The sequence below is a fragment of the Caretta caretta genome, chromosome 22, assembly GCF_965140235.1.
Source record: "Caretta caretta isolate rCarCar2 chromosome 22, rCarCar1.hap1, whole genome shotgun sequence".
NCBI classification, from domain to species: domain Eukaryota; kingdom Metazoa; phylum Chordata; order Testudines; family Cheloniidae; genus Caretta; species Caretta caretta.
In genome coordinates this window covers 10145100-10165425 of record NC_134227.1, presented here as the reverse complement: position 1 = coordinate 10165425, position 20326 = coordinate 10145100, and the positions used below count along the sequence as shown (strand labels likewise).

Genomic DNA, 20326 nt, shown 5'->3' with positions numbered 1-20326 from the left:
AGTGGTGGACCATTGTACTATCTGGGAAAAGCTCACTGAGCTCATGAGTTTGTCCAGGGAGAACCAAGCCAGGGCCCAAGAGAAACACAAGGTCTGGTAGGACCGCATGGAGTGTGCCCACTCCTATGGCACAGGGGACTTGGTGTTGGTCCTAATCCCAGTGTGGAATAATAAGCTCCATGTTGCCTGGACGGGCCCTTTATGAATTGGCCAGTTTATCTCAGGTGGGTATAGAACAGCAATCATCTTGAGTAGAGGCCTCAGGATCAAACCCCAGTGCAATCTTTGCAGCTCCCCATCCCTATAATCACACAGGAAGCTCCAGCTTCCCAGGACTTGAATGCTGAATAAACTGGACAGGTCAGTTCATTATGCAGAGCTTAACTGCTCCTCTGGAAGGTCTGAAATTACCTCTGCCTTGCAAAGATCAGCTCTGGTTTCACTTTCCACTTATTCTCCCTGACATCAGGAGCGTACTTAAGCCATGTACTGAAGGCTCCTGGAAAACAATTTTCACAGATAATTATTTCTTAGATGTAGGCAGCTTTCCCCTGTCCCCTCCTGGGTTTAGTCGTTTTTCTGTCCTGCTTTGTGGAACTAGAGCCCAACCCTGCTCCCATAGTAGTCACGTCCAAGAACTCCCAGGGGCTTCAGGAGCCCTTTAGCTAGGGGACAGCTGATCTCCAAGACAAAGCATTCCCAATATACTGGGAGATGTAACTGGTAGGTCAATGGTGAGCTCACCAAGATGTTACTGAAGAGTCCATGAACACCCTGGGATGGTATGGTTTGAGAGTGTCAGGACACTGGCCCTGATAGTCCTGTTAGGGCTCTTTATATGAGGGAAATACCTCTTCATATCAGTGGAAATACCTGGATGTAGTTAAACTCATGAAGCCACCTAATGTGGACACATTGAACCTGTGATAAACAATGCAGCTTACTGGGGTAAATCACACTCATGTGAGCCCCATTCTGAACCAGTGCAGTGTGTCTACATTAAGGGTGACATTCTAACCCCCCTGACATCAACAGGGGTTTTGCCATTGACTTTGGTGGAGCCAGGATTTCAACTCATGACCCAGATCCTCAAAGGTGTTTAGGCTCCCAATTTCCATTGTAAGCCTTTGAGAATCAGGGCTTATGTGTTTACACTGGCTTAACTATATGCTGTACTTATGTGAAAGCAAATTTCCTTTGTCTAAAGAAACCGTAAGGAAAAACAGCACTGAAACATTTGTTTTAAAGAAAAGCAGAGAATTTTGCATACAGTGAAGCAGAATAACAAGGTCACCTTTGGCACCTCTCCACCCCTAACTGGAAACACTTGATGTTCAGCTTTCTGCTCATCACCCCAGAGATTATTTAAAACAGATTTGTGTATGTGTTTAATTTCGAAAGCCTCGTGAACACTGTTCCCTCTAAGTTGTGCGCGTGTATGCGCGAACACAGATCCTAAACCCCGCGCACACGGCAAAACACCGCGCACACAAAAATTTGCATAGAAGAAATTTTTTGCACACACGGCCTGTCCAAAATTTGCATAGAAGAAATTTTTTGCTCACACGGCCTGTCAAAAATTAGAGGGAACATTGCTCGTGAACCAAATTCAGAGCTGTTGTAAGTGGATGCAATCCCAGTGATTTCAGTTACATCGAAGCTGCTTCTTCAAGAGCTGAATTTCACCTAGTGATTACATATAAACCCAGAATCAATGCCAGGTGGGCACAGAAATACAGATTAAGGTTATGTCTACATGGCCGAGCAGTTCAGACTACGGGGGTGTGAATTGCAGTATGCACTAGCATGTTGTAACTCCCCTGTGTGGACACTGTGGGTGCGAACTAAAAGATACCTAGTTTGCCTTAATGTTGCCATCTTTAAACAGGACTAAGTTAATGGAAACGAGGTACCTGTTAGTCTGTGCCCACAGCACCTACACAGGGGAGTTACAGCATAGCATGAGAGCGTATGCTACAATTCACACCCCCTTTGTCTAAACCATGGAGCTGTGTAGACAGCCCCGAGTCTCCTCCTCCCCACCCCAATTGCTCACAGAAGCAACATGTGGCCAGATTCTATTCTGTTACCGTTGTGTAAATCTGGAATATCTCCACTGAAATTGATAAGCAAAAGGAATACACCTTAACTGGTAGCAGTAGTATGCTTTTATCCTCTAAATGGACCAGACTTTAGAGAGGGACCTGGAACTCATTGCCATGGATCAAAAGTGTGGATTGAACCTGGGACATACAGGTCCAAAAACCATTATCATGGGCAAGATCTAAACAGCCCATGACGACAAGCCATACACTGAGCAGCATGGCTGTCCAAAACAATTATACCAGAGATGCCAATGTACCAGTTTGGGAAGAAAGCCTCACCAGTAGGATGCACGTGATAAAGAGGCCACAACACAAAGCCAAGGTGAGAAATGCCTGATTTATCTCAGAAGAGAGACCCGTCTGTTAGATGTTTCAGCCTGTCGGAAATGAATCATGGTGGACACAGTTCAGGAGGAAAACTCTAAAACACCATGTGCAATCACTAGGAAGCTGGATACAGGAGGGGATTTTCCTTTCCTCTCTTTTAATGTAGCAGTAATAATGTCTACAGTGCATTGACTTGTAAATTAAGTGAAGGTACGAAACTACATTCTTCTTACTGAGATGGGAGATTGTTAGCTTGTTTTATGTTTTCTCTTTTTAAATATCCCCTGAAAGGGAAATAATTTTGACCGACCAAGGAGTCTCTTCTAGAGCAATCTGTGGGGGAACGTCAACAGTAATAACATCTCTTATCTAGCATGTCTTATCCATAGACCTCAAAATGCTTTGAAAATGTGGATAAAGTACCATTACCCTAGTTTTACAGATGGGAGAAACTGAGGCACAGGGCTATGGAGTGACTTGTCCAAGGTCACCCAAAGGTGGGTAGCAGAGCTGGGAATAGAACCCATATCTCTTGACTGCCAGGCTAGTACCCTAACCACTGGATCCCACTGTTTCCCCAGTAGGGGCACATGTATTGTCTATTGTCCAGTACAGATCCATGTGTTATACAGACATATCTGCCTTCACCTCTCCTGCTGTTCCATTGGCTCCATTCACCCCAGCCACCTCCCTTCCTTCATCTTCCACTTCCTGTTCCTCTTTTGCTGTCTCTGCTTCCCTGCCACTGCTCAGGAGGGTGGCGCTGGAGAGGTGGCGGAGGAGCCGGCCCTCTTGGAAAGATTCGGCCAGCTCCTTGGCACAGCACGTGGGGGTGTTGGTTTCGTAGGTGCTGTGAAAGCTGTTGTAGTCGACTTCGTAAAAGTCTTTCTCGAGGGTGAGGACGGGCGTGAAGCGGTGTCCCCATAGCACCTCCGTGTCCATGTAGGAGCTCCGGGCCTGGCAAGTCATCCCTGCGTCAGGAGAGGAGACAAAGACATATTAAATGCAAAGCTCTGTTGCATGCCCATGCTATCCTGCTACTATTTACAAGTGCTTTGGTGGATTTCCATACCTGCTGGCTCTGGGACATGGAAAAGGTCTTCTCGTAACGAGCCTCAGAAGAGGCTGTAGCACAAAAAGCCGAGTTTTCAAACACAGGGAACTGAACGGCCCCACTGCAGCTTCTGCAGACAGGTGGAATGTTTGCAGTCATGACCCTGGGACTTATGGGGGGCGGTGAGGTTTGATGGCACTAATTGTAGGCCAGAGTGGTTCTGGCATGGCCCCATACTAGATTCCCATCTCCCCTCACTGCTCTGCTGATGCAGGTCAGTCTTGACCTTCTGGCTAATCCAGTGCTGGGATCACACCATCTCTGCCAATACACCTCATCCCTGACCTGCCGTGTCCCCCCTACTCCAGCCCTGAACTCCCCCCGGCTCTGCCAAAACACATCAGGCCTGGCTTATATAGCACCTTGTTAATCTAACTTCGGTTCCCCCGACTGTTCTGTTGAAGCCCCCCAGGTCAGACCTACACAGCCCCCTGCAATTCCAAGTTCTCCCTGATCTAACTCAGCTCACCTGCAGCAAAAGCTGCTCTGCCATTCCACTAAGGCACCTGCATGTGCTAGGCACTGAGGGCCCGGAGCTAACTATAGGAGCCTGAACCGAAGCCCACTTAAGGCAATGGGAGGACCTCCACTGAATGAGACTGAAATTTGTCCAGCTTGTTCTCAGCCCAAGGCCGAGTGCTTATTTTACATATTCATATATTTTGGGGAAGTTTGAGGAAAACCCTTTCAAGGGCAAAAATTCAGTCTTGGAATAAGTGAAATCACCTGCCTATTGCAAGGCTGAATTCTGTCCCAAATATTTGCCTTTTGTTTGGTTTACATGGGTCACACTTCTGGAATTCATTCCAGGGAGATGTGGAAAGTTTGACCTCCCGACACTCTCACTGGTGCATGAGAGAGAGGCCTGCCTGGAATGAGATCAAAACATCTATTCAATTCAATTCCAAGCCGACGCTCCCCGATCTCATTCTCACAACCCAAACGACATTACCATAAGACGAAGGCTGTGGTGGGGGGAAATGTTAGTGTCGGGGCATTTATGGTTCAGGGAGAAATATACCATATGTCCTCTAACACCTGGGCACAACAGGAGACAAACAAGTTGGGTTAGGAAATGTCCCCATCCTGTCAAGCTCAGGTGTGGGAAGACATAAGGTACCTCTTCTCCCACAGCTGAGAACAGCCTATCATTCCTATCATTCTCTCCTCTCACAGCCTCAAGGGTCCTTCTCCTTTGGAGGCGCCTGTGGAATTCACATTAACATGACTGAGCTGTGCCTGTCCATCAGGACCCCATCCGTTCTGTTTTCTTTGTGGGTATTCCCCGCTGGTTTTCTTTTCCTTCATCCATGGATTGGTTTCAGCCCCTGGGCTGGAATGCAGCCAGAGAGGAGCACGGTCACTGGGTAGAATATACACTAAGTCCCTGTGCTGAAGGGTGGAACTGACTGCAAATGAGGGAGCTAGAGAGGTACCCACAACCACAGGGGTTAGCAGTGAGGGAGAAAGATTTGTACCTCCAGGCAGATAATATAGGCAGAGGGAGACTCAACTTGCTCCACTAACACAGGCATTTCCAGGGGGGGTCTTCTCAGGGGATGCCCCATACCCTAGTCTACGGGAGCAGCACCATGGCAGTAGTGATGTGAGTACCTCCTACCATGCAGGCTTAGGCTTTTATAATGGGACAACCTCTCCCCCACCCCCCACAGTAGCAGTAATGCTTGGTAACTTCCATTTGGGCCTCTCAAGGGCTGTGCAAACATTAGCTATTCCCTTTCCCTCCCAAGTAGCATTATGATTTGTGGAAACTGAGGCATGGAGAAGTGAAGTGAGTTTGCCAGACAGCAAGTCAATGGCAGAGCCAGGAAATGAAACTACGTTCCCTGGTTTCCAGATCTATACTTCAAAGACCATATGGCAACCACGGGGTCAGTCATGGACCTATACAACTGAAATTCTGACTGCAACAGGGCCTGCCTTTTCTGTATAAACTCTTAGGGTCCAATTCATTGCTGGTGTAATTCCACTGAATTCAGTCAGGTTAAAGCTTAGTTACATCAGGGACAAATTTGGCCAGTTTAAAAAAAAAAAAAAGAGAGAGAGCGATCTTAAACTGTCTCTGTGGCTGGCAATACCCAGCAGCGGGAAAACCTTGGCGGATCAGTGTAGAGGCTGGTTTCAGAGGTGCACCCTGATCTGCACAGTGGATACAGTTATGACAAAGATGCCTTCATTTTCTGCACACTGCACCTTTACATTTGAAATGTATCATAGGAACTTATGTGGTCCTAACTACCATATTATCTGAGCACCTCACAGTCTTTAATGTATTTATCTTCACAGTCCTCCTTGGAGGGAAGGAGGTGCAGTGTTACTATCATATAAGTGGGAAACTGTGGCACAGAGAGGCTAACTGACTTGCCAGAGGCCACAGAGGAAATCTGTGGTGGAGCCAAGAACTGAACCTGGGTCTCCCGAGCTAGTACTAGCCACTGGAATAGCCTTCCTTTGTAGTAACGGTGCCTGCCTGCGCATTTTGTTTTCACAGCTGCTGTAACCTTTTAGAGAGCATGCACACACCTCCACCCTCTCTCCTGGACAGTCACACACACAGCTCTTGCCTGGAGACTTTACTTTTGTTCTTTCTTGTTGCTTTCCTTAACCTAAAACAAAAGGCATTCAGGCCAGTAGGTGTATGGCTGCTCTTTGTGCTTGGGGGAAGAAATGTAACACTTTGGGCTGCAAAACAGGGCTGGAAATTTCTCACACAATTCTTTTCAAGGAGATTTCCAGAATTACTTGCTTCCAGGCAGGAACAACAAGTACAGTGTTAGTCACAGCGTTCTGGCACTTCTGCTTCCTGAACTGCCAGGAACCAGGAAGTGCAGAGGCTGCTGTGAAAAATAAAATAAGGAAGGAGGAAAGTTATCCCAACTGTTCTGAGCTTTGAGGAGAGGGTCTGTTTGAGATCTGGGCAACCATTCAGGAGCGGGGATACAGAACAGTCTGCAGATCTCTAGTAACAAGCTTCTTATGGGCAGGCCAACGAGTGCCCAGACATAGATGCTACGGCACTGCACCATCAGGATAGACAGTGCTTGACATTCATTCCCTTATGCCAGGTTGGCATACAAGAGCAGAAGACTTATGTAGCTCTCAGGTCCTATCATGCTGCTGAGTACCCACCTGCTTTTCTCCAAGAGATGTGGGTCACTCCCCCGTCCCCACCCACCACCAGATAACACTAGCTTCTACCTACCCTCCTTATCCCTTAGTGAGAGGTTTTGTTGCAAGCCATTTTAAAACCTGGTGGGACATATTTGGGATGCAGGACTGGCTCAAAGATGCCTTTTACATATCTAGCGTCTCATGCTGGATTTTGATTTCAGTGGGAGTTAGGTACCTCAATACCCTTGACAATCTGGGCCTTAGAGGGCTGAAATTTGATCTAAAATGAGCAATGCTCCTCCTTGGACATAACTAGAATCCGCTAAGGTACCTAAATACTGCTGCTGAGCTGCTTAGTGCTCCAAATGCCCAGAAATGGTAGTGGGAGAAAGGGGCATTTTTCCCCCTCGCAGAATTAGGCCCTATCAGTGGATAAGCCATCTCCCAGCCTGGCTTTCCCACTGCTGACTAGATGCCAAGTATTCTATAATAAAATCTCAGCGCTCTTTGAATCATAGAAATGTAGGGCTTAAAGGACCTCAAGAGGTCATCTAGTCCAGCCCCCTGTGCTGAGCTCGGACAAAGTAAGCCTAGACCGTCCCTGGTAGGTGTTTGTCCAGCCTGTTCTTAAAATCTTCCAATGATGGGGATGCCATAGCCTTCCTTGGAAGCCTATTCCAGACCTTAGCTACCCTTATAGTTAGAAGGATTTTGCTAATATCTAACTTAAATCACGTGTGCTGCAGATGACTCCCATTGCTTCTTGTCCTGCCTTCAATGGACATAGGGAGGACAACGCTCAACTTCTTCTCCATAGCAGCCCTCACTGTATTTAAAGACTGTTCTCAGGTCCCCCACAACGTTCTTCTCTCAAGGCAAATCATGCTCAGTTTTTTTAACCTTTCCTCATAAGTCAGGTTTTATAAACCTTTGATCATTTTTGTTGCTCTCCCACGGACTCTCTCCCATTTGTCCACACCTTTCCTAAAGCATGGTGCCCAGAATTGGACACAGTGTCCCAGCTGAGGCCTCACCAATGCCGAGGAAAGCGGGACAATTACCTCCCATGTCTTACATACAACACTATGTTAATAGATCCCAGAATATTAGCCTTTTTTGCAACTGCATCACATTGTTGACTCATATTCAAATTGTGATCCACCATAACCCCCAGATCCTTTTCAGCAGTACAACCACCTAGCCAGTTATTCCCCATTTTGTAGTTGTGCATTTGATTTTTCCTTCCTAAGTGAAGTACTGTGCACTTGTCTTTACTGAATTTTGTCTTGTTGAATTCAGACCAATTCTCCAATTTGTCAAGATTGTTTTAAATTCTAATCCTGTCCTCCAAAGTGCTTGTAACCCCTCCCAGCTTGGTTTTATAAGCATACTCTCCATTCCCATTATCCAAGTCATTAATGAAAATATTGAATAGTACCAGACCCAGGACTGACCTCTGTGAGACACCCCTTGATACGTCTTCCTAGTTTGACCATGGATAACTACTCTTTGAGTATGATCTTTTAACCAGTTGTGCATCCACCTGTCATCTAGACTACATTTCCCTAGTTTGCTTATGATCAGATCAGAAGGGAGTTCCCCTCTTACCACCAGAGAGAGTCAGCCTCAGACATATAAAAGGAACTCCTGACTTGCAATCAAGGTCTTGGAATAGCTCCTTTACTTGGGGGGAATACCTTACCCTGATCCTGAGCTCCACAGAAACAATCACATTTATGTCCTGCTGTAAGTATTCAATTAAGACAGGAACAATGGAAACCAGTCATTGACCAAGGACTGCATACGGCCGGCTTCCTGCAGTAGCTGCTTTTTGTAACCCCCGGTGTGAACAGAGCCAGCACAATAAAACAACTTGCAATCACTCCATAATCTCATTCAGATATTCTTTTTTTTTATTATTTGCACATGTGCATCGGAATTTAATTGCATGGGGACCGACTGCCTGGCAACCGCTACACCGCACAGCAAACAACAGCATTGTCCCGACTGCAAGTTCCCTTAAGTGCTGCTCTCCAACCCGGCTAATTAATGGCCCTAGCTAATTATTGCCTCCAGCTGAAAGAAGATAACAGTGGAGGTGCTGAAAACAATAAGCCTTATTTTCATTAACAGAATGGGGTGCAGCTGCTTTCCGCTCTCACACAATGTGTCCTCGTCCCTGTGCGTGCCGAACATTCAGAATCCGCAACAGGATTCTGAATGTTCAGCACTCTGCAATAGGCAGCATAGCTCACTGGACCAGTCTCTTTCCAATTCTGCAGTGGTTATTAGTAGAAATCAGCAGGCTTTATCTGTAATAAAAGACCTAAACCTTCACTGGCATGATTACCCACAATGCACTGTGTTCACCTAAGACAAGGACCACAGCCGTTTTGCCATTGTTGTACATCACCTCTAAAGTGTCACTGCTTTCTAAGTAGATACGCCATAGCCCCCAGTACAGTTACTTGAAGCACTTGCTCTTGGGAGATTTCAAAAGGCCTTTTGAGCATGCAGAGGAATTGTGGGAGGTGTCAAACTTCCAGAATTCCTCGGGGGAAAAATCCCAGAAGGCCATTGGTGCTGACATAGTTTCTTAGCCCTTTTCTCAAAATGGAGGGTAATTATGAACTTTTGGATTTAAGAAGTTTCTCGTAAAGCTTTGAGAAAGTAATTTTTTTGCCCTTTTTTATTTTGATTTTGAGCATTTTGTGACCCAGAAATTTCATTTCAATGAGAAAACTTTAATGAAAAAAAAAGCTTTGATCAAATGCATGAAAGATTCAAAATGCGGGAAAATCCATTTTCATCTGGAATAAGTTTCAGAAAAAAATACTTTCTAATTTTATTTATTTTTCTGGAACATATGACCATAGTTTCCATGGAAATGGTTCACAAATGGTCCTATTTTAAAATGAAAGAAAAGTATGCTTAATTTTTAACTGGAAAGTCAGTCGATTTTAGAAAATTTGAAATGAAATGGAAAAACCTCAACTTTCAGATTTTTCACATGTAAGCTTTGGATCTTTTGCCTCTCTGCAGTCACCAGCTTGAGTTTCAGTGCAAATAAAATTGAAAGTAAGTTGAAACCTGAATAAATTTTGCATAAAACTGGGCCCAGATGCATCACCTTTACAAAGAGGCTGTGCTCTGTCTCAGGCTTGTAGCAAAGCTAGAAGCCAGAAGAGTATTCCTCAGTTTCAAGTTTTGTAATAAAACTTTCACAGAGGTTTAAATTTTTAAGTGAACTGTACTGCAATTCAATCCTCAGAGGTGAAGTTTTAGTCTATTGGGCTGGAGTCTGACTTCAGAGTATTAATGTCAGGAGTCGAGAATGTTCCTGCTTGGGGCAGCCATACATGCTTTGTTTTATAAACTGCTGGATTTCTGGTTTCCAATAAATGAATGAAGACAGGTTTCTTTCATTACATTCAGAAGCAGGGAAAGTCACAGAGAAGCAATTGGTGTGTAAAATAGGTGTCAGGGAACTGTACCAAGAAGACACTTTCTTGACATCAAAATCAGTCAGAATCAAGCTGATCACACTATTTCAAAGATGAGAGAATGTTAATATGCAGAGAAGAAAGGGAATCTTGATGTCCCCCTCAGAAAGAAGTCTGTTTTTTCCCACTAGGTACTCAATGGGAGCTGCAGACTTCAGAACCTTTCACTGATTGCAATGCCACTGATTATGCAGCTAAAATAGAAGCCTCTGGCTCTGTTACATTGCTAAGAAAAGAAAAATTCTTCAGGAGATTGCACATGAGTGACAGGCTTTTATATAATTATTAGGTCACAGTTCAAATCTAGCCCCATTCAGCAACAGCCTATGTTGCTACTATCTCATGGGCATTAGGTTGGCTACGGATTAGTTGATGGTCTTAGTCTAGCTGTTGGAGGACACAGATGCCTGTATCAAACATACCATCACAGCTAGCAACCTTGTAGGCAATTTCATTACAGAGGACAAATATTGAATGAATCATGGAGAATTAACTAGCAGTACCCTAGATTAAGAAGTTTAATTTAAAGCACATCAGCAGGATGATAGTAGGGAAAACTTTCACTACTGCCACCTGGCTAGACCTGTTCAGTGGATATAAACATCCAGCCTCTAGGGCTGTCAAACCAACATTTTTCACCAGCATAAAATTAACTTTTTTTATTTAAATGCCATAGAGCTGAGTGTGACGTTCCCCTCTGGTGTTATCTGGACCGGTGATCTGCTAGGTCACTCCATTCCTTGACTGTGGGAGCCAGCCTTACCCTGCTGTGTCATGAGAACCCCCACTCCTGGGCTGTTCATGCACAGCCTCTGGCATGTAAGCTGCTCCTTGGATTGTGCAACTGAATGACACTAGCTAATATCTCCGGTCCCAGACACAACCCTAGGAACCTCCATCTTGCAGTGTCCAGTTATGCCTGTTGGAAGCTGCAAGCTTATATAAATTCGTCAATTTAACAAAGAAATTGATATGTACCAAGCTTGTTATGCCAAGGGGAGCCTCTGACACACTTCAAACCAAACATATTGCTTCAGATAGAATAAACAAACAAATTTATTAATTATAAAGATAGATTTTAAGTGATTATAAGTCAAAGCATAACAAGTCAGGTTTGGTCAAATGAAATAAAAGCAAAACACATTCTAAGATGATCTTAACACTTTCAATGCCCTTACAAACTTAGATTCTTCTCACCACAGGCTGGCTGGTTGCTCTTCAGCCAGGCTCTCCCCTTTGATCAGCGCTTCAGTCGCTTGCTGTGGTGTCTCTAGATGTAGGTGGAAGAAAGAGGAAGAGCAAGGCAAACATCTCTTTCTTTTATTATGGTCTTTCTTCCCTCTTGGCTTCCCCCCCCCCTTCAGAGTCAAGTGAGCATTACCTCATTGCAGTTCCAAACTGACCAAAGGAAGTGGGGGTGACTCCCTCAAGAGTCCAGCAGATTCTTTTGTTGCTGCCTAGGCCAGCGTCCTTTGTTTCCATGAGGCTGGGCTGGGTTTGTCCCATACATGTCCTGATGAGGTGTGAATTGCGTCTCAGCTCTTGGAGAGTTTTTGCCTGGGCTTATTTTAAGCCATGAGGACACATTTTCAGCCTCATAACTACATACATGAAATTATAACCTATAACTTACTATAACATAACTGTAACAACAATGCTCAGTGCATCACGAGCCTTCCAAAGACACCCGACATGAAAAATTTTGCATTGTATACCACACAATCATTTTACAAGGATGAACATGGGGGTGCTGGGTGTTCCCCCGAGGTACAGAGCATCACACTGAGCTCTACAATGTTATCTGCTGTCACATGGATGCTAATTCTACTCTTGCAATACTAGATGGGCTCTTTTTACAATGAAGACCCAGGCATTACTGGTAATTCCCGCCCCCCCCCCCCCCACGCACACATGCTGAATGAATTTCCCAGCTATGTCCATTCCTCTCTTTTTCCTGTACAGTGAATTAATGACAAAGTCTTTTTCCACATATGCAGAGTGAAACTCACCCCTGATCAGAGGGCTAGCGCAAGGCCAATGTGCCACTTAAGTCCTCAGAGGTGAATTTCACCTACAAAGCATGGAGAAAGAAGATGGTGTTGAAATGGACACTGATGACTAGCTAGGGTGGCAGGGAATAGTTATCAATATTTAAAATCCTATTATTCTAATTAAGAAATACACGTCCTTAAATTAGCGTCAAAGATGCTGAAGTATCGCTCAAATGGTTGTGGAAAGTGCTGGGCCATTTACACTAATTAGTCCAAGGAACACCCTGGCCTATGACAAAACCAATATTGTTCCTCTGACTTCAAAAGGAATATTAGAAGGTGGGAACATGGTCCCCCAATTATTTCTGCGCATCTTCGGAGGAGGAGGACACGTCCATACTTGATTCGCTTTGATTTTCATGCCAGAGGGGAAGACTGAAATTTTAATTTTTCTGAATGTTCTCCAGGCGTGGGAATGCTCCTGGGTGTTGGAAAGTCAAAAGAGGTAAGGGTCTAATGTAGGCAATGAAATGGAATATGCAAAAAAGTTTAAAGAGATAGCAAACTTGGCAAACTAAACAGGTTATAAAGAAAGAGAGAGAGAGAGAGAGAGAGACCACATTCACTTCTTTATATTATGACTCCACTTTATTTAATTGCTCTACTATGTCATTTAATCTATAATTTCTTGCCTTGTTATGTTTCAGGAAGCGGTTGCACAAGGTTGACATATCTCCTCTAAGATCAGACCCTTGGATTTGTCAGAGGAACAAATGAACTGAAATTTCAATGGCACTGACATGTGTTGCTCTGTGAGAGAGCGAGGATGGGCCAGGGGTTAGGTGAGAGACCTGGGTTTAATCCTCTGCTCTGTCACAGATGTCACTTCCATGACCCTGTAAATCACATAGGCCCAGATTGTCAACATTTATTTAGGTACCTTACTCCCATTGAAATCAATGGAAGTTAGGTGCCTAAATACCTTTGCGGATCTGGGCCTTAGGCTCTCAGTTCCCCATCTGTAAAAGGGGGTTCATGATACTATCCTACCTCCTAGTGGTATTGGATGTATTTTAAAGATGGGGAGATGCTCAGATACTATGGTAAAGGGAGCCCTATAAGCACTGTTAGGCATGTTAGTGATGATGAGGATGTAGTAGTCAGGCCTGTATATTTGCCTGAGATAGAATTTTGGGTCTTGTTTGCCCATTTAATTTTTAATATTTTTATATTCTTATTAATAGGTGTGAACAAAGAACAAAGACACTGTGTGTTGCTTCTGCCCAGCCAGATGGGTTTGTTAGTATGAGAAAAGATAAGAGACAGAACTCAAGTGTTGCTGGTTTTGGTGGGAGTTTAATATACGACTGCCTTGACTCCTATCTTGAGCCAAGGTCAGGAGGGGCGAGGGGATGCGGGGGGAAGGTATAAGAAACACTAAAAGCCAAAGAAAGGCCTGTGCCTGACTGAAGCACAACATCACTCCTTACCCCTCCCATGGGATACAAAAGAGGTGGTACCGAAGCCCCCTGACTCACAACCTTCCAAAACGGAACATGACCATAAATTGTAAGGGGCGGGATCCAGGGTGGGCACGACAGGTATAATTATGCCTGCTAAGGAGGCGGGAACTGGAACACTGGGAAAAAAGGCTCTGGGGCACTATGGATATGCTTGCTTGAAACTAACTTGAATAAACATCGCATTGCCTGCACTTAGGACTTCCAGTCTTCTGCTTTCTGTCTGTGTTACAAGGACCAGGGGAAGGGTGTAGGGAAAGCCCTTAACAAGCACCTTAAATAGTTCAGCAAGACCACTCTTTTCAGGGCAAGTCAGTGGTAATCTGTTTCACTACTTCATTCCCACACCTTGAAGCCAGGGATATCAAAGACATTTACAAATATGAATCAGTTTACATCACAATACTCCCTTTGTGAGAGGAACGTACTATAATGCCCTTTTTACTGATGCACATTTTTAAGAATGAAAATGAGCCTATGGATAAGCAAAACCAACCGACCAACAAGCTAGCACTAATTTTACTATGTTTTGCATGCAAAGTTTGATTAATTTCAGGACATCAGACTGAAATACAAATCCCTCAAATTTCAAGCTTCATTGTGATTATTTCACATCGTTCTACCTTGGCAGGAGGGGAATATTATTCTATCCTTTTAAAAAATGGATACACTGGGGTGTAGAAAGGGTGTGATTTGCTCAAGGTCACACAGTGACAACATGAGGAATAGAACCAAAGAGTCCTGACTCACAGCCAGTTGCTCTAACTATTAGACCATCTTCCTTCCAACGATGTCTAAGTATAGTTCTGTCCTTTTGAAACTGTGTGCTAATACTGTACTGCGTCACTGGATTAACAAGTCAGCTCTATTATCTCCAACTGTCTATTTAATATAAGTGGGGGGGAGTCAAAGAAAACCAGTGAACACCAGTGGTGAAATAAGGTGACTTGATGCCTCCTGAATGCCCAGTGATCACCTAGCATCCTATTAAGGCAACAGCACTGGTAGGCAAGGGGGCATGGATCAGCGTTCATGTTGCGTTCCCCATCAATACCTGGACTGCAGAAGCTAATGATCCAACCAGCGGACCAAATTCGGAGATGAATCCTGCTCACAAGCCACCTGAGGCACATTGCACATATGCTAAGAAGAAGAAGACTGGTAAGCACAGAATGAGGTTTGCATGTAGCTATATTGATAAATCAATCTTTGGTTAATTGTCAGCGAAGGCGGAGAGGAGGATAAAAGATGTGAGGGAAGCAAGACTCATCCAGAGAGACTTATAAGATATGCAGACTCCTTCATCATAGGGAATGATGGCTTCAGGGGAAAAAGCTAGGCTCTCTAATGTTCGCTAATTGAATCAGCCAAGTCGTTCATCTCCCAACCCCGATGAATCTGAGTGCACGTGGGGGATTGGCTTTCAACTACTCTTTAGTCTCTGGCAGCATTGCTTCATACTCTCTCTCTCTTCTATTAAGCAATGAAGAGGTTAGTGGCACATCCATGTTTATTGCACACAACAGGCCAGCCTAATTCTGTCAGTGGACTGGGGCTACCGGCTTTGGATTTTTGTTGCCCTGGGGTGGGGAAGAGAGAAAGAAAGAAAGAGCATTGAAAGCAAAATTGTATGGACTTTACAAACAGATTCCTTCCCATTTTCTTCTCTTGCAAGTCAAATTTGGAGCAACCAATCTTGAAGAGTGTCCCTTGAAGATAAGGCAAGGGAGAATTAATTCCCTAAAGTCATTGCTGTGCCCAATTCATTAAGCTGGCACTGTAAGTGATTCAAGATGCCCATAAAAGCAGCACTGGCTGCTGGGATGTTTGTCACCTCTATTGATTTAGCCCCTGCTGTAGTAATTTCACTCAGGGAATAATCAACACAGGTCTGCCCGGAACTGAGCCTTTCTCTGGTGTTTTCAAAGCTGCGGAGCCAAGAGTGCCAAGGCATACGTACTGATTTATAGCTTCTACAGGATGCTGCTTTAGGTAGGACTAATGCTACAACAAGGGAGTGTGTCTGATGGAAATGGGGCAGGCAGGGATGAAAACTGGAGGGTGAGCGGGAATTACTGGTTAATTTTTTCCCCTACAGCTGGTTGAAACTTTTGGAAATTGCAATAAACAATTTCCCTCAAAAATGTTAATGAAAAAATATTCACTATTTTTTGCCCAGTTCTAGTTATGTGCTTATACCTCTAGCCATTTATACGGTACAGTGGTCAGGCTTGAAGGGCCTGATTGTCAAAGGTATTTAGGATCTTAAAAATTCAGCTAGGCACCTACTGGGATTTTCAAAATCATCTCACAAAATCATCTTAGGTACCTAAGTCTCATTGACTTTCAATGGCAGGGAGGCACCTAACCTGCTTCGGGGTGGTTGAAAATCCCACTAGGTGCCCATGGGCATCTTTAGGCACCTAAATATCTTTGAAAATCTGTCCTGAAATGCTTTGAAAAAATGACTGGAACTAATATTACCTTCTTCCTCTCCAGGTAGGTGTATATTCAGATATGTTGGTGACTGCAGTGACCTGAAGAAGAGTTTGGTGCAGCCAGAAAGCTTGTCTCTTTCACCAAGAGACATTGGTCCAATAAAATATATTATCTCACCCACTACCGTCTGTCTTGCAGGGATTAAAGTGAGTTTCTACTAATTTGTACCCATGACAACCAATGCAGAGCCAACCCAGTTCTGGGAGAGTGAGCTGCAGTCTATTCCTTCTTTTGCATTATCAACAGAACGGTTTAGTTCCAGTTAGCTACATCTGTGCCCCCCCTCCTGCAGGCTAACAGAATAACACAGGTGATAACGAGGTCACAATTTGGCCTGCTGCAATTCTCGTGCTGACAGCCATGTGTGAGAAGGAAAGAACCCAGCATTGCTCTCGGATCCCAGATTGAGTTGGTAGCACTGGCAGTTAGAAATAATGGGGTGGGATTTTAAAAGCAGGCTCAGGATGGTACATGCTCAGGCCCAGATCCTCAGAAGTATTTGGGTGCTTAAGATGCAGATAGGCACTTTTGAAAATCCCACTGGGCACCTATTGCCCACTGAAATCAATAGGAGTTAGGTGCCTATGTGCTTTTGAAAATCCTACTGGGTCTTTAACTGCTTCTTCAGGCACCTAAATACCTTTAAAATTTGGTCCTCTGCTCCCATGGACTTTCAGTAGGAGCCGTGTCTCTAAATTCCTTAGTTTTTTAAAAAATCCCAACCAATATTTTTTGCTCCTTGGAAATGGAGTGAATTGCTCTCCAGTGATTGACTAAAGATAACCATCGAGCCCCATGGTGCCATTTTTATAGTTCTCTGAAATGTGACTGTAGAAATGAGGACTAGCAGCTCTTTCCATGTAGTCTAACTGGAGCAATTTTGTACTGAATAAGTTTCGTGTAAACCAAAAGTAAAATGATTATTAATATGCCTGTCTGCAGTGTTCATTTCATTAGGTCTGGTCTCTCCAACACCATCCTATCTACCACTGACAAGTTCTAGCCTCATCTCCAAATATCAGGCCACCTGTATAAATATTGGACCTAGCAGTCAGCAGCGTGTCAGGAAATAATTCACATATCCAGCAAAAAAAAAAAAAAAAAAAGGGATCCAGCTTCATTAACAGGGACCAAGTATTGTTCATTTGTCTATGCAATATTCTAAATTGAGGACCTTCATTCAGTTCCTAACAACAGGAGTTCATCTCACAAAAATCACAAGGATGACCATTCCTGGGCAGTTTTAGTAAAGGCCCCAAACTAGAGATACATGCTGCATTGCAGGACACCCTGTTCTGGTGAGATGTCTCCCCACCACTCTACACATGAGCCATACGGAAAGCCACCTGGATTCTGAATGTTTTAGTCAAACCTTGGTACAGTCTGACGTCCACCCAGCCCTAGAGCCAATGGGAAGAGCTCTTCCAGTTACATCTTTTGGGTTTAACAGCAGATACAACACTGTCTTCTGAGACTGGAGTAATTAATTTCCATAGATCCAGGCTCCTTAATGTCATTACACTCAGGTCTGGGCAATTCCACTGGGAGAGGAGTCCATTTGTAAAGCAATCCAATTCCTCTGCCATGCTTTTAATTTTGAGGTTGTTGCTGGTGATGACTTCCTTTTGCACATCATTAGCAGTGGCTGAGCCTTTTGGTCAGAGGAAGTACAGTCTAAAGCCACAGAGTATCTATTCAAGCAGGACTTGATGGTGCTAGTTTGTGATGGTGAAATGGGCCTTGGGCCACAAAGGTACTTCTAGGTATTAACCTCCAACCTCAGTGCAGGGCTCTTTTTGATATCAGCCAACCCAGGGCTACCAAATAAAATTCCATTATCAATCTCTCTCCTGTATAACTCCCTGAAATGCTGTTATTTTTTATAATGCCCAAGTGTGTATTAAGAGCCTCACAGTCTAGGCGAGGCCCTGATTTGCCTTTTGTTTTACACTCCTGTAACTGTATTGACATCAATAGAGTGACTCCTGATTTACACTGCTGTAAATGAATGGAAAATTGGGCATGGATTGCTAGTAGCTATAACATGGTGTTATTCTACAGCACTCTTATACCAACAAGACACACAACCAACACACTACACAGCAGCCCAGTACACTAGATATGGTCCCTAAACAGAATCTGTCATTCCAACTCTCATGAGCTTTGGTAATGTTCGCATCCAGATCTGCATATTGACCCATCTCTACAATAGACCTCTGGTAAAAGAATACTCCCTAGTAATGCTACATTAGCCCTTGCACGCATTGCAAATAGGTTACACTGCTGCCATGTAATCTGTTCAGGACTACCCTCAAACTCTGCTTGAAAGCTGCAGCGATTGCTGAGGGCCGCCACCCACCCGAAGACCAAGGAAAGAAGCTGGGGGCACCACCAGTGCTTGTCTTTGTCCTGGCATCCTGTTTGCTTCTGAGGTGTGGCTGATAATTTTGAAAGCTGGGGATGGTCTGGGACCCAGCGGTTTGAGGGATCACCTTCCTCTAGGCCCTGTTGCAGCAAAGTCTGCCCCGGTAGGTAACTCTTGCTGTGAGTTCTTGGAGTAAAACCTTCTAGGGCAGGGATTCTCAACCTTTTGGTGGTTCAGAACCTATTTGTAAATGTTTATGGCCTGTCGTGACCTAGCAAATAGTCTGGAATTGGAAGCCCTGGTGTGATTTTGGTCAGGTCCTGTCACCTGTGTGTGTGTGGGGGGGAAATCGGGGGCTTGCATCCTGCCTGCCACTCACCCCACAATGGTGGCTCCTGCAGCTCCTGTGCTGTGGGGCTGACTGGGCTTGGCTCTCCAATCCAGGCAGTGCAATCTCTGGGGCTGCACTGCTGCTCAGGTCCCTGGCACCCTGACTGGACCAAATTTGTGTGAGTGGAGCTGTGACCTGGTTGATGATGTTGCAGAGCCACTCACTCAAATTTGGCCTACCCAGGCTCCCATCATTATGACGGCTGGGCCAAACTTGAGTGGTGCTGGGACCCAAGAGGTTGCAGGTCCTGGAGCAGGGAGGTGAGCCCAGCCAGCCCCGTGGGACAGAAGCTGCCACATGCCCCTTTGAAACATTCTGGTGACCCAATTTTGGGTCCCGACCCATGGGTTGAGAACCCCTGTTCTAGAGAATTATGGAGCCCCCTGGTGGTGAACGGCATGATCACCATAAACGGAAAATAATCAAACTCATTTGCAGTGGATTGAGTGGGAAGGTTGGAACGTAGCTCTGCCAATTTTTACCAACGGGTTGCTTGCATCTGTGCTAAAGCACACTCTGAAATAGGCAGCCAGGGCTCTCCCATCTTTGGGACTGTCTGTGCTCAGAGATTTGGCAGGGTCAAGACAGTGTCATGGGGAGGAGGGATTTGCTCAGTGGTTTGAGCATTGGCCTGCTAAACCCAGGGTTGTGAGTTCAATCCTTGAGGGGGCCATTTAGGGATCTGGGGCAAAAATTGGAGATTGGCCCTGCTTTGAGCAGGGGGTTGGACTAGATGACCTCCTGCGGTCCCTTCCAACCCTGATAGTCTATGATTCTAAGGCACAATGCAGTCATATTTAATTAGCGTTTTATTGGTTAAAAACCTGCTTATTTGTCCATTTGAGTATTCCTGATACAATTATGGTAACAGGCATCTCTGGGGGAAGCAGAAGTGGCTCTTGAATGCCACCGGGGGAGGGGGCAAATTTCATAAAAGTTAGGTTTTCCACCCCTAGTCCCCTTGAAGGTTGTTTTAAGAGTCCTGAATAACTGCATCCCATTCAACCACCACCAGTAAGACATGATAATAACATTGGGGCTGGGGGAGAAACTTTGCAGGGGGGCTCAGCTTAAGTTAAAAAGCCCTCTTTGGCATTTCAGAGTCCAGCTGTACAGGGCTAACCCCTCCCCCCAACTCATCCCAGTCACCAGCCTCAGTCCTCTCCTGCGGCTTAACCCCTTAAACTTAAAATGGCTGATCTTCCTATGAACGCACAATACTAGCGGGGGCTCTTCTTCCTCCAGAATGCTTGGTCCTGGCTTCTAGATAACAGTGCCTTCCTCTCTCCTGATATTAGCCCAACCACACTCTAAGGGGCTCAGGTGCATCTTTGCTTCCCAGCCTCACTGAGCCAACTCTGAATTCCCCAGCTGGGACT

At 44.9% G+C, this 20326-nt stretch overlaps 1 protein-coding gene across 1 annotated transcript in view; it reads right to left on the bottom strand.

Moving 5' to 3' along the window:
- Positions 1-2423: 2423 nt before the first annotated feature.
- KCNJ5 (potassium inwardly rectifying channel subfamily J member 5) overlaps positions 2424-20326 on the bottom strand; it is a 31831-nt gene continuing 13928 nt past the window's right edge. The window contains exon 3 of the mRNA XM_048827575.2: positions 2424-3403. Coding sequence (XP_048683532.1) covers positions 3057-3403 — 347 coding nt within the window. The 3' untranslated portion in view covers positions 2424-3056. The remainder of the gene's footprint in view (positions 3404-20326) is intronic.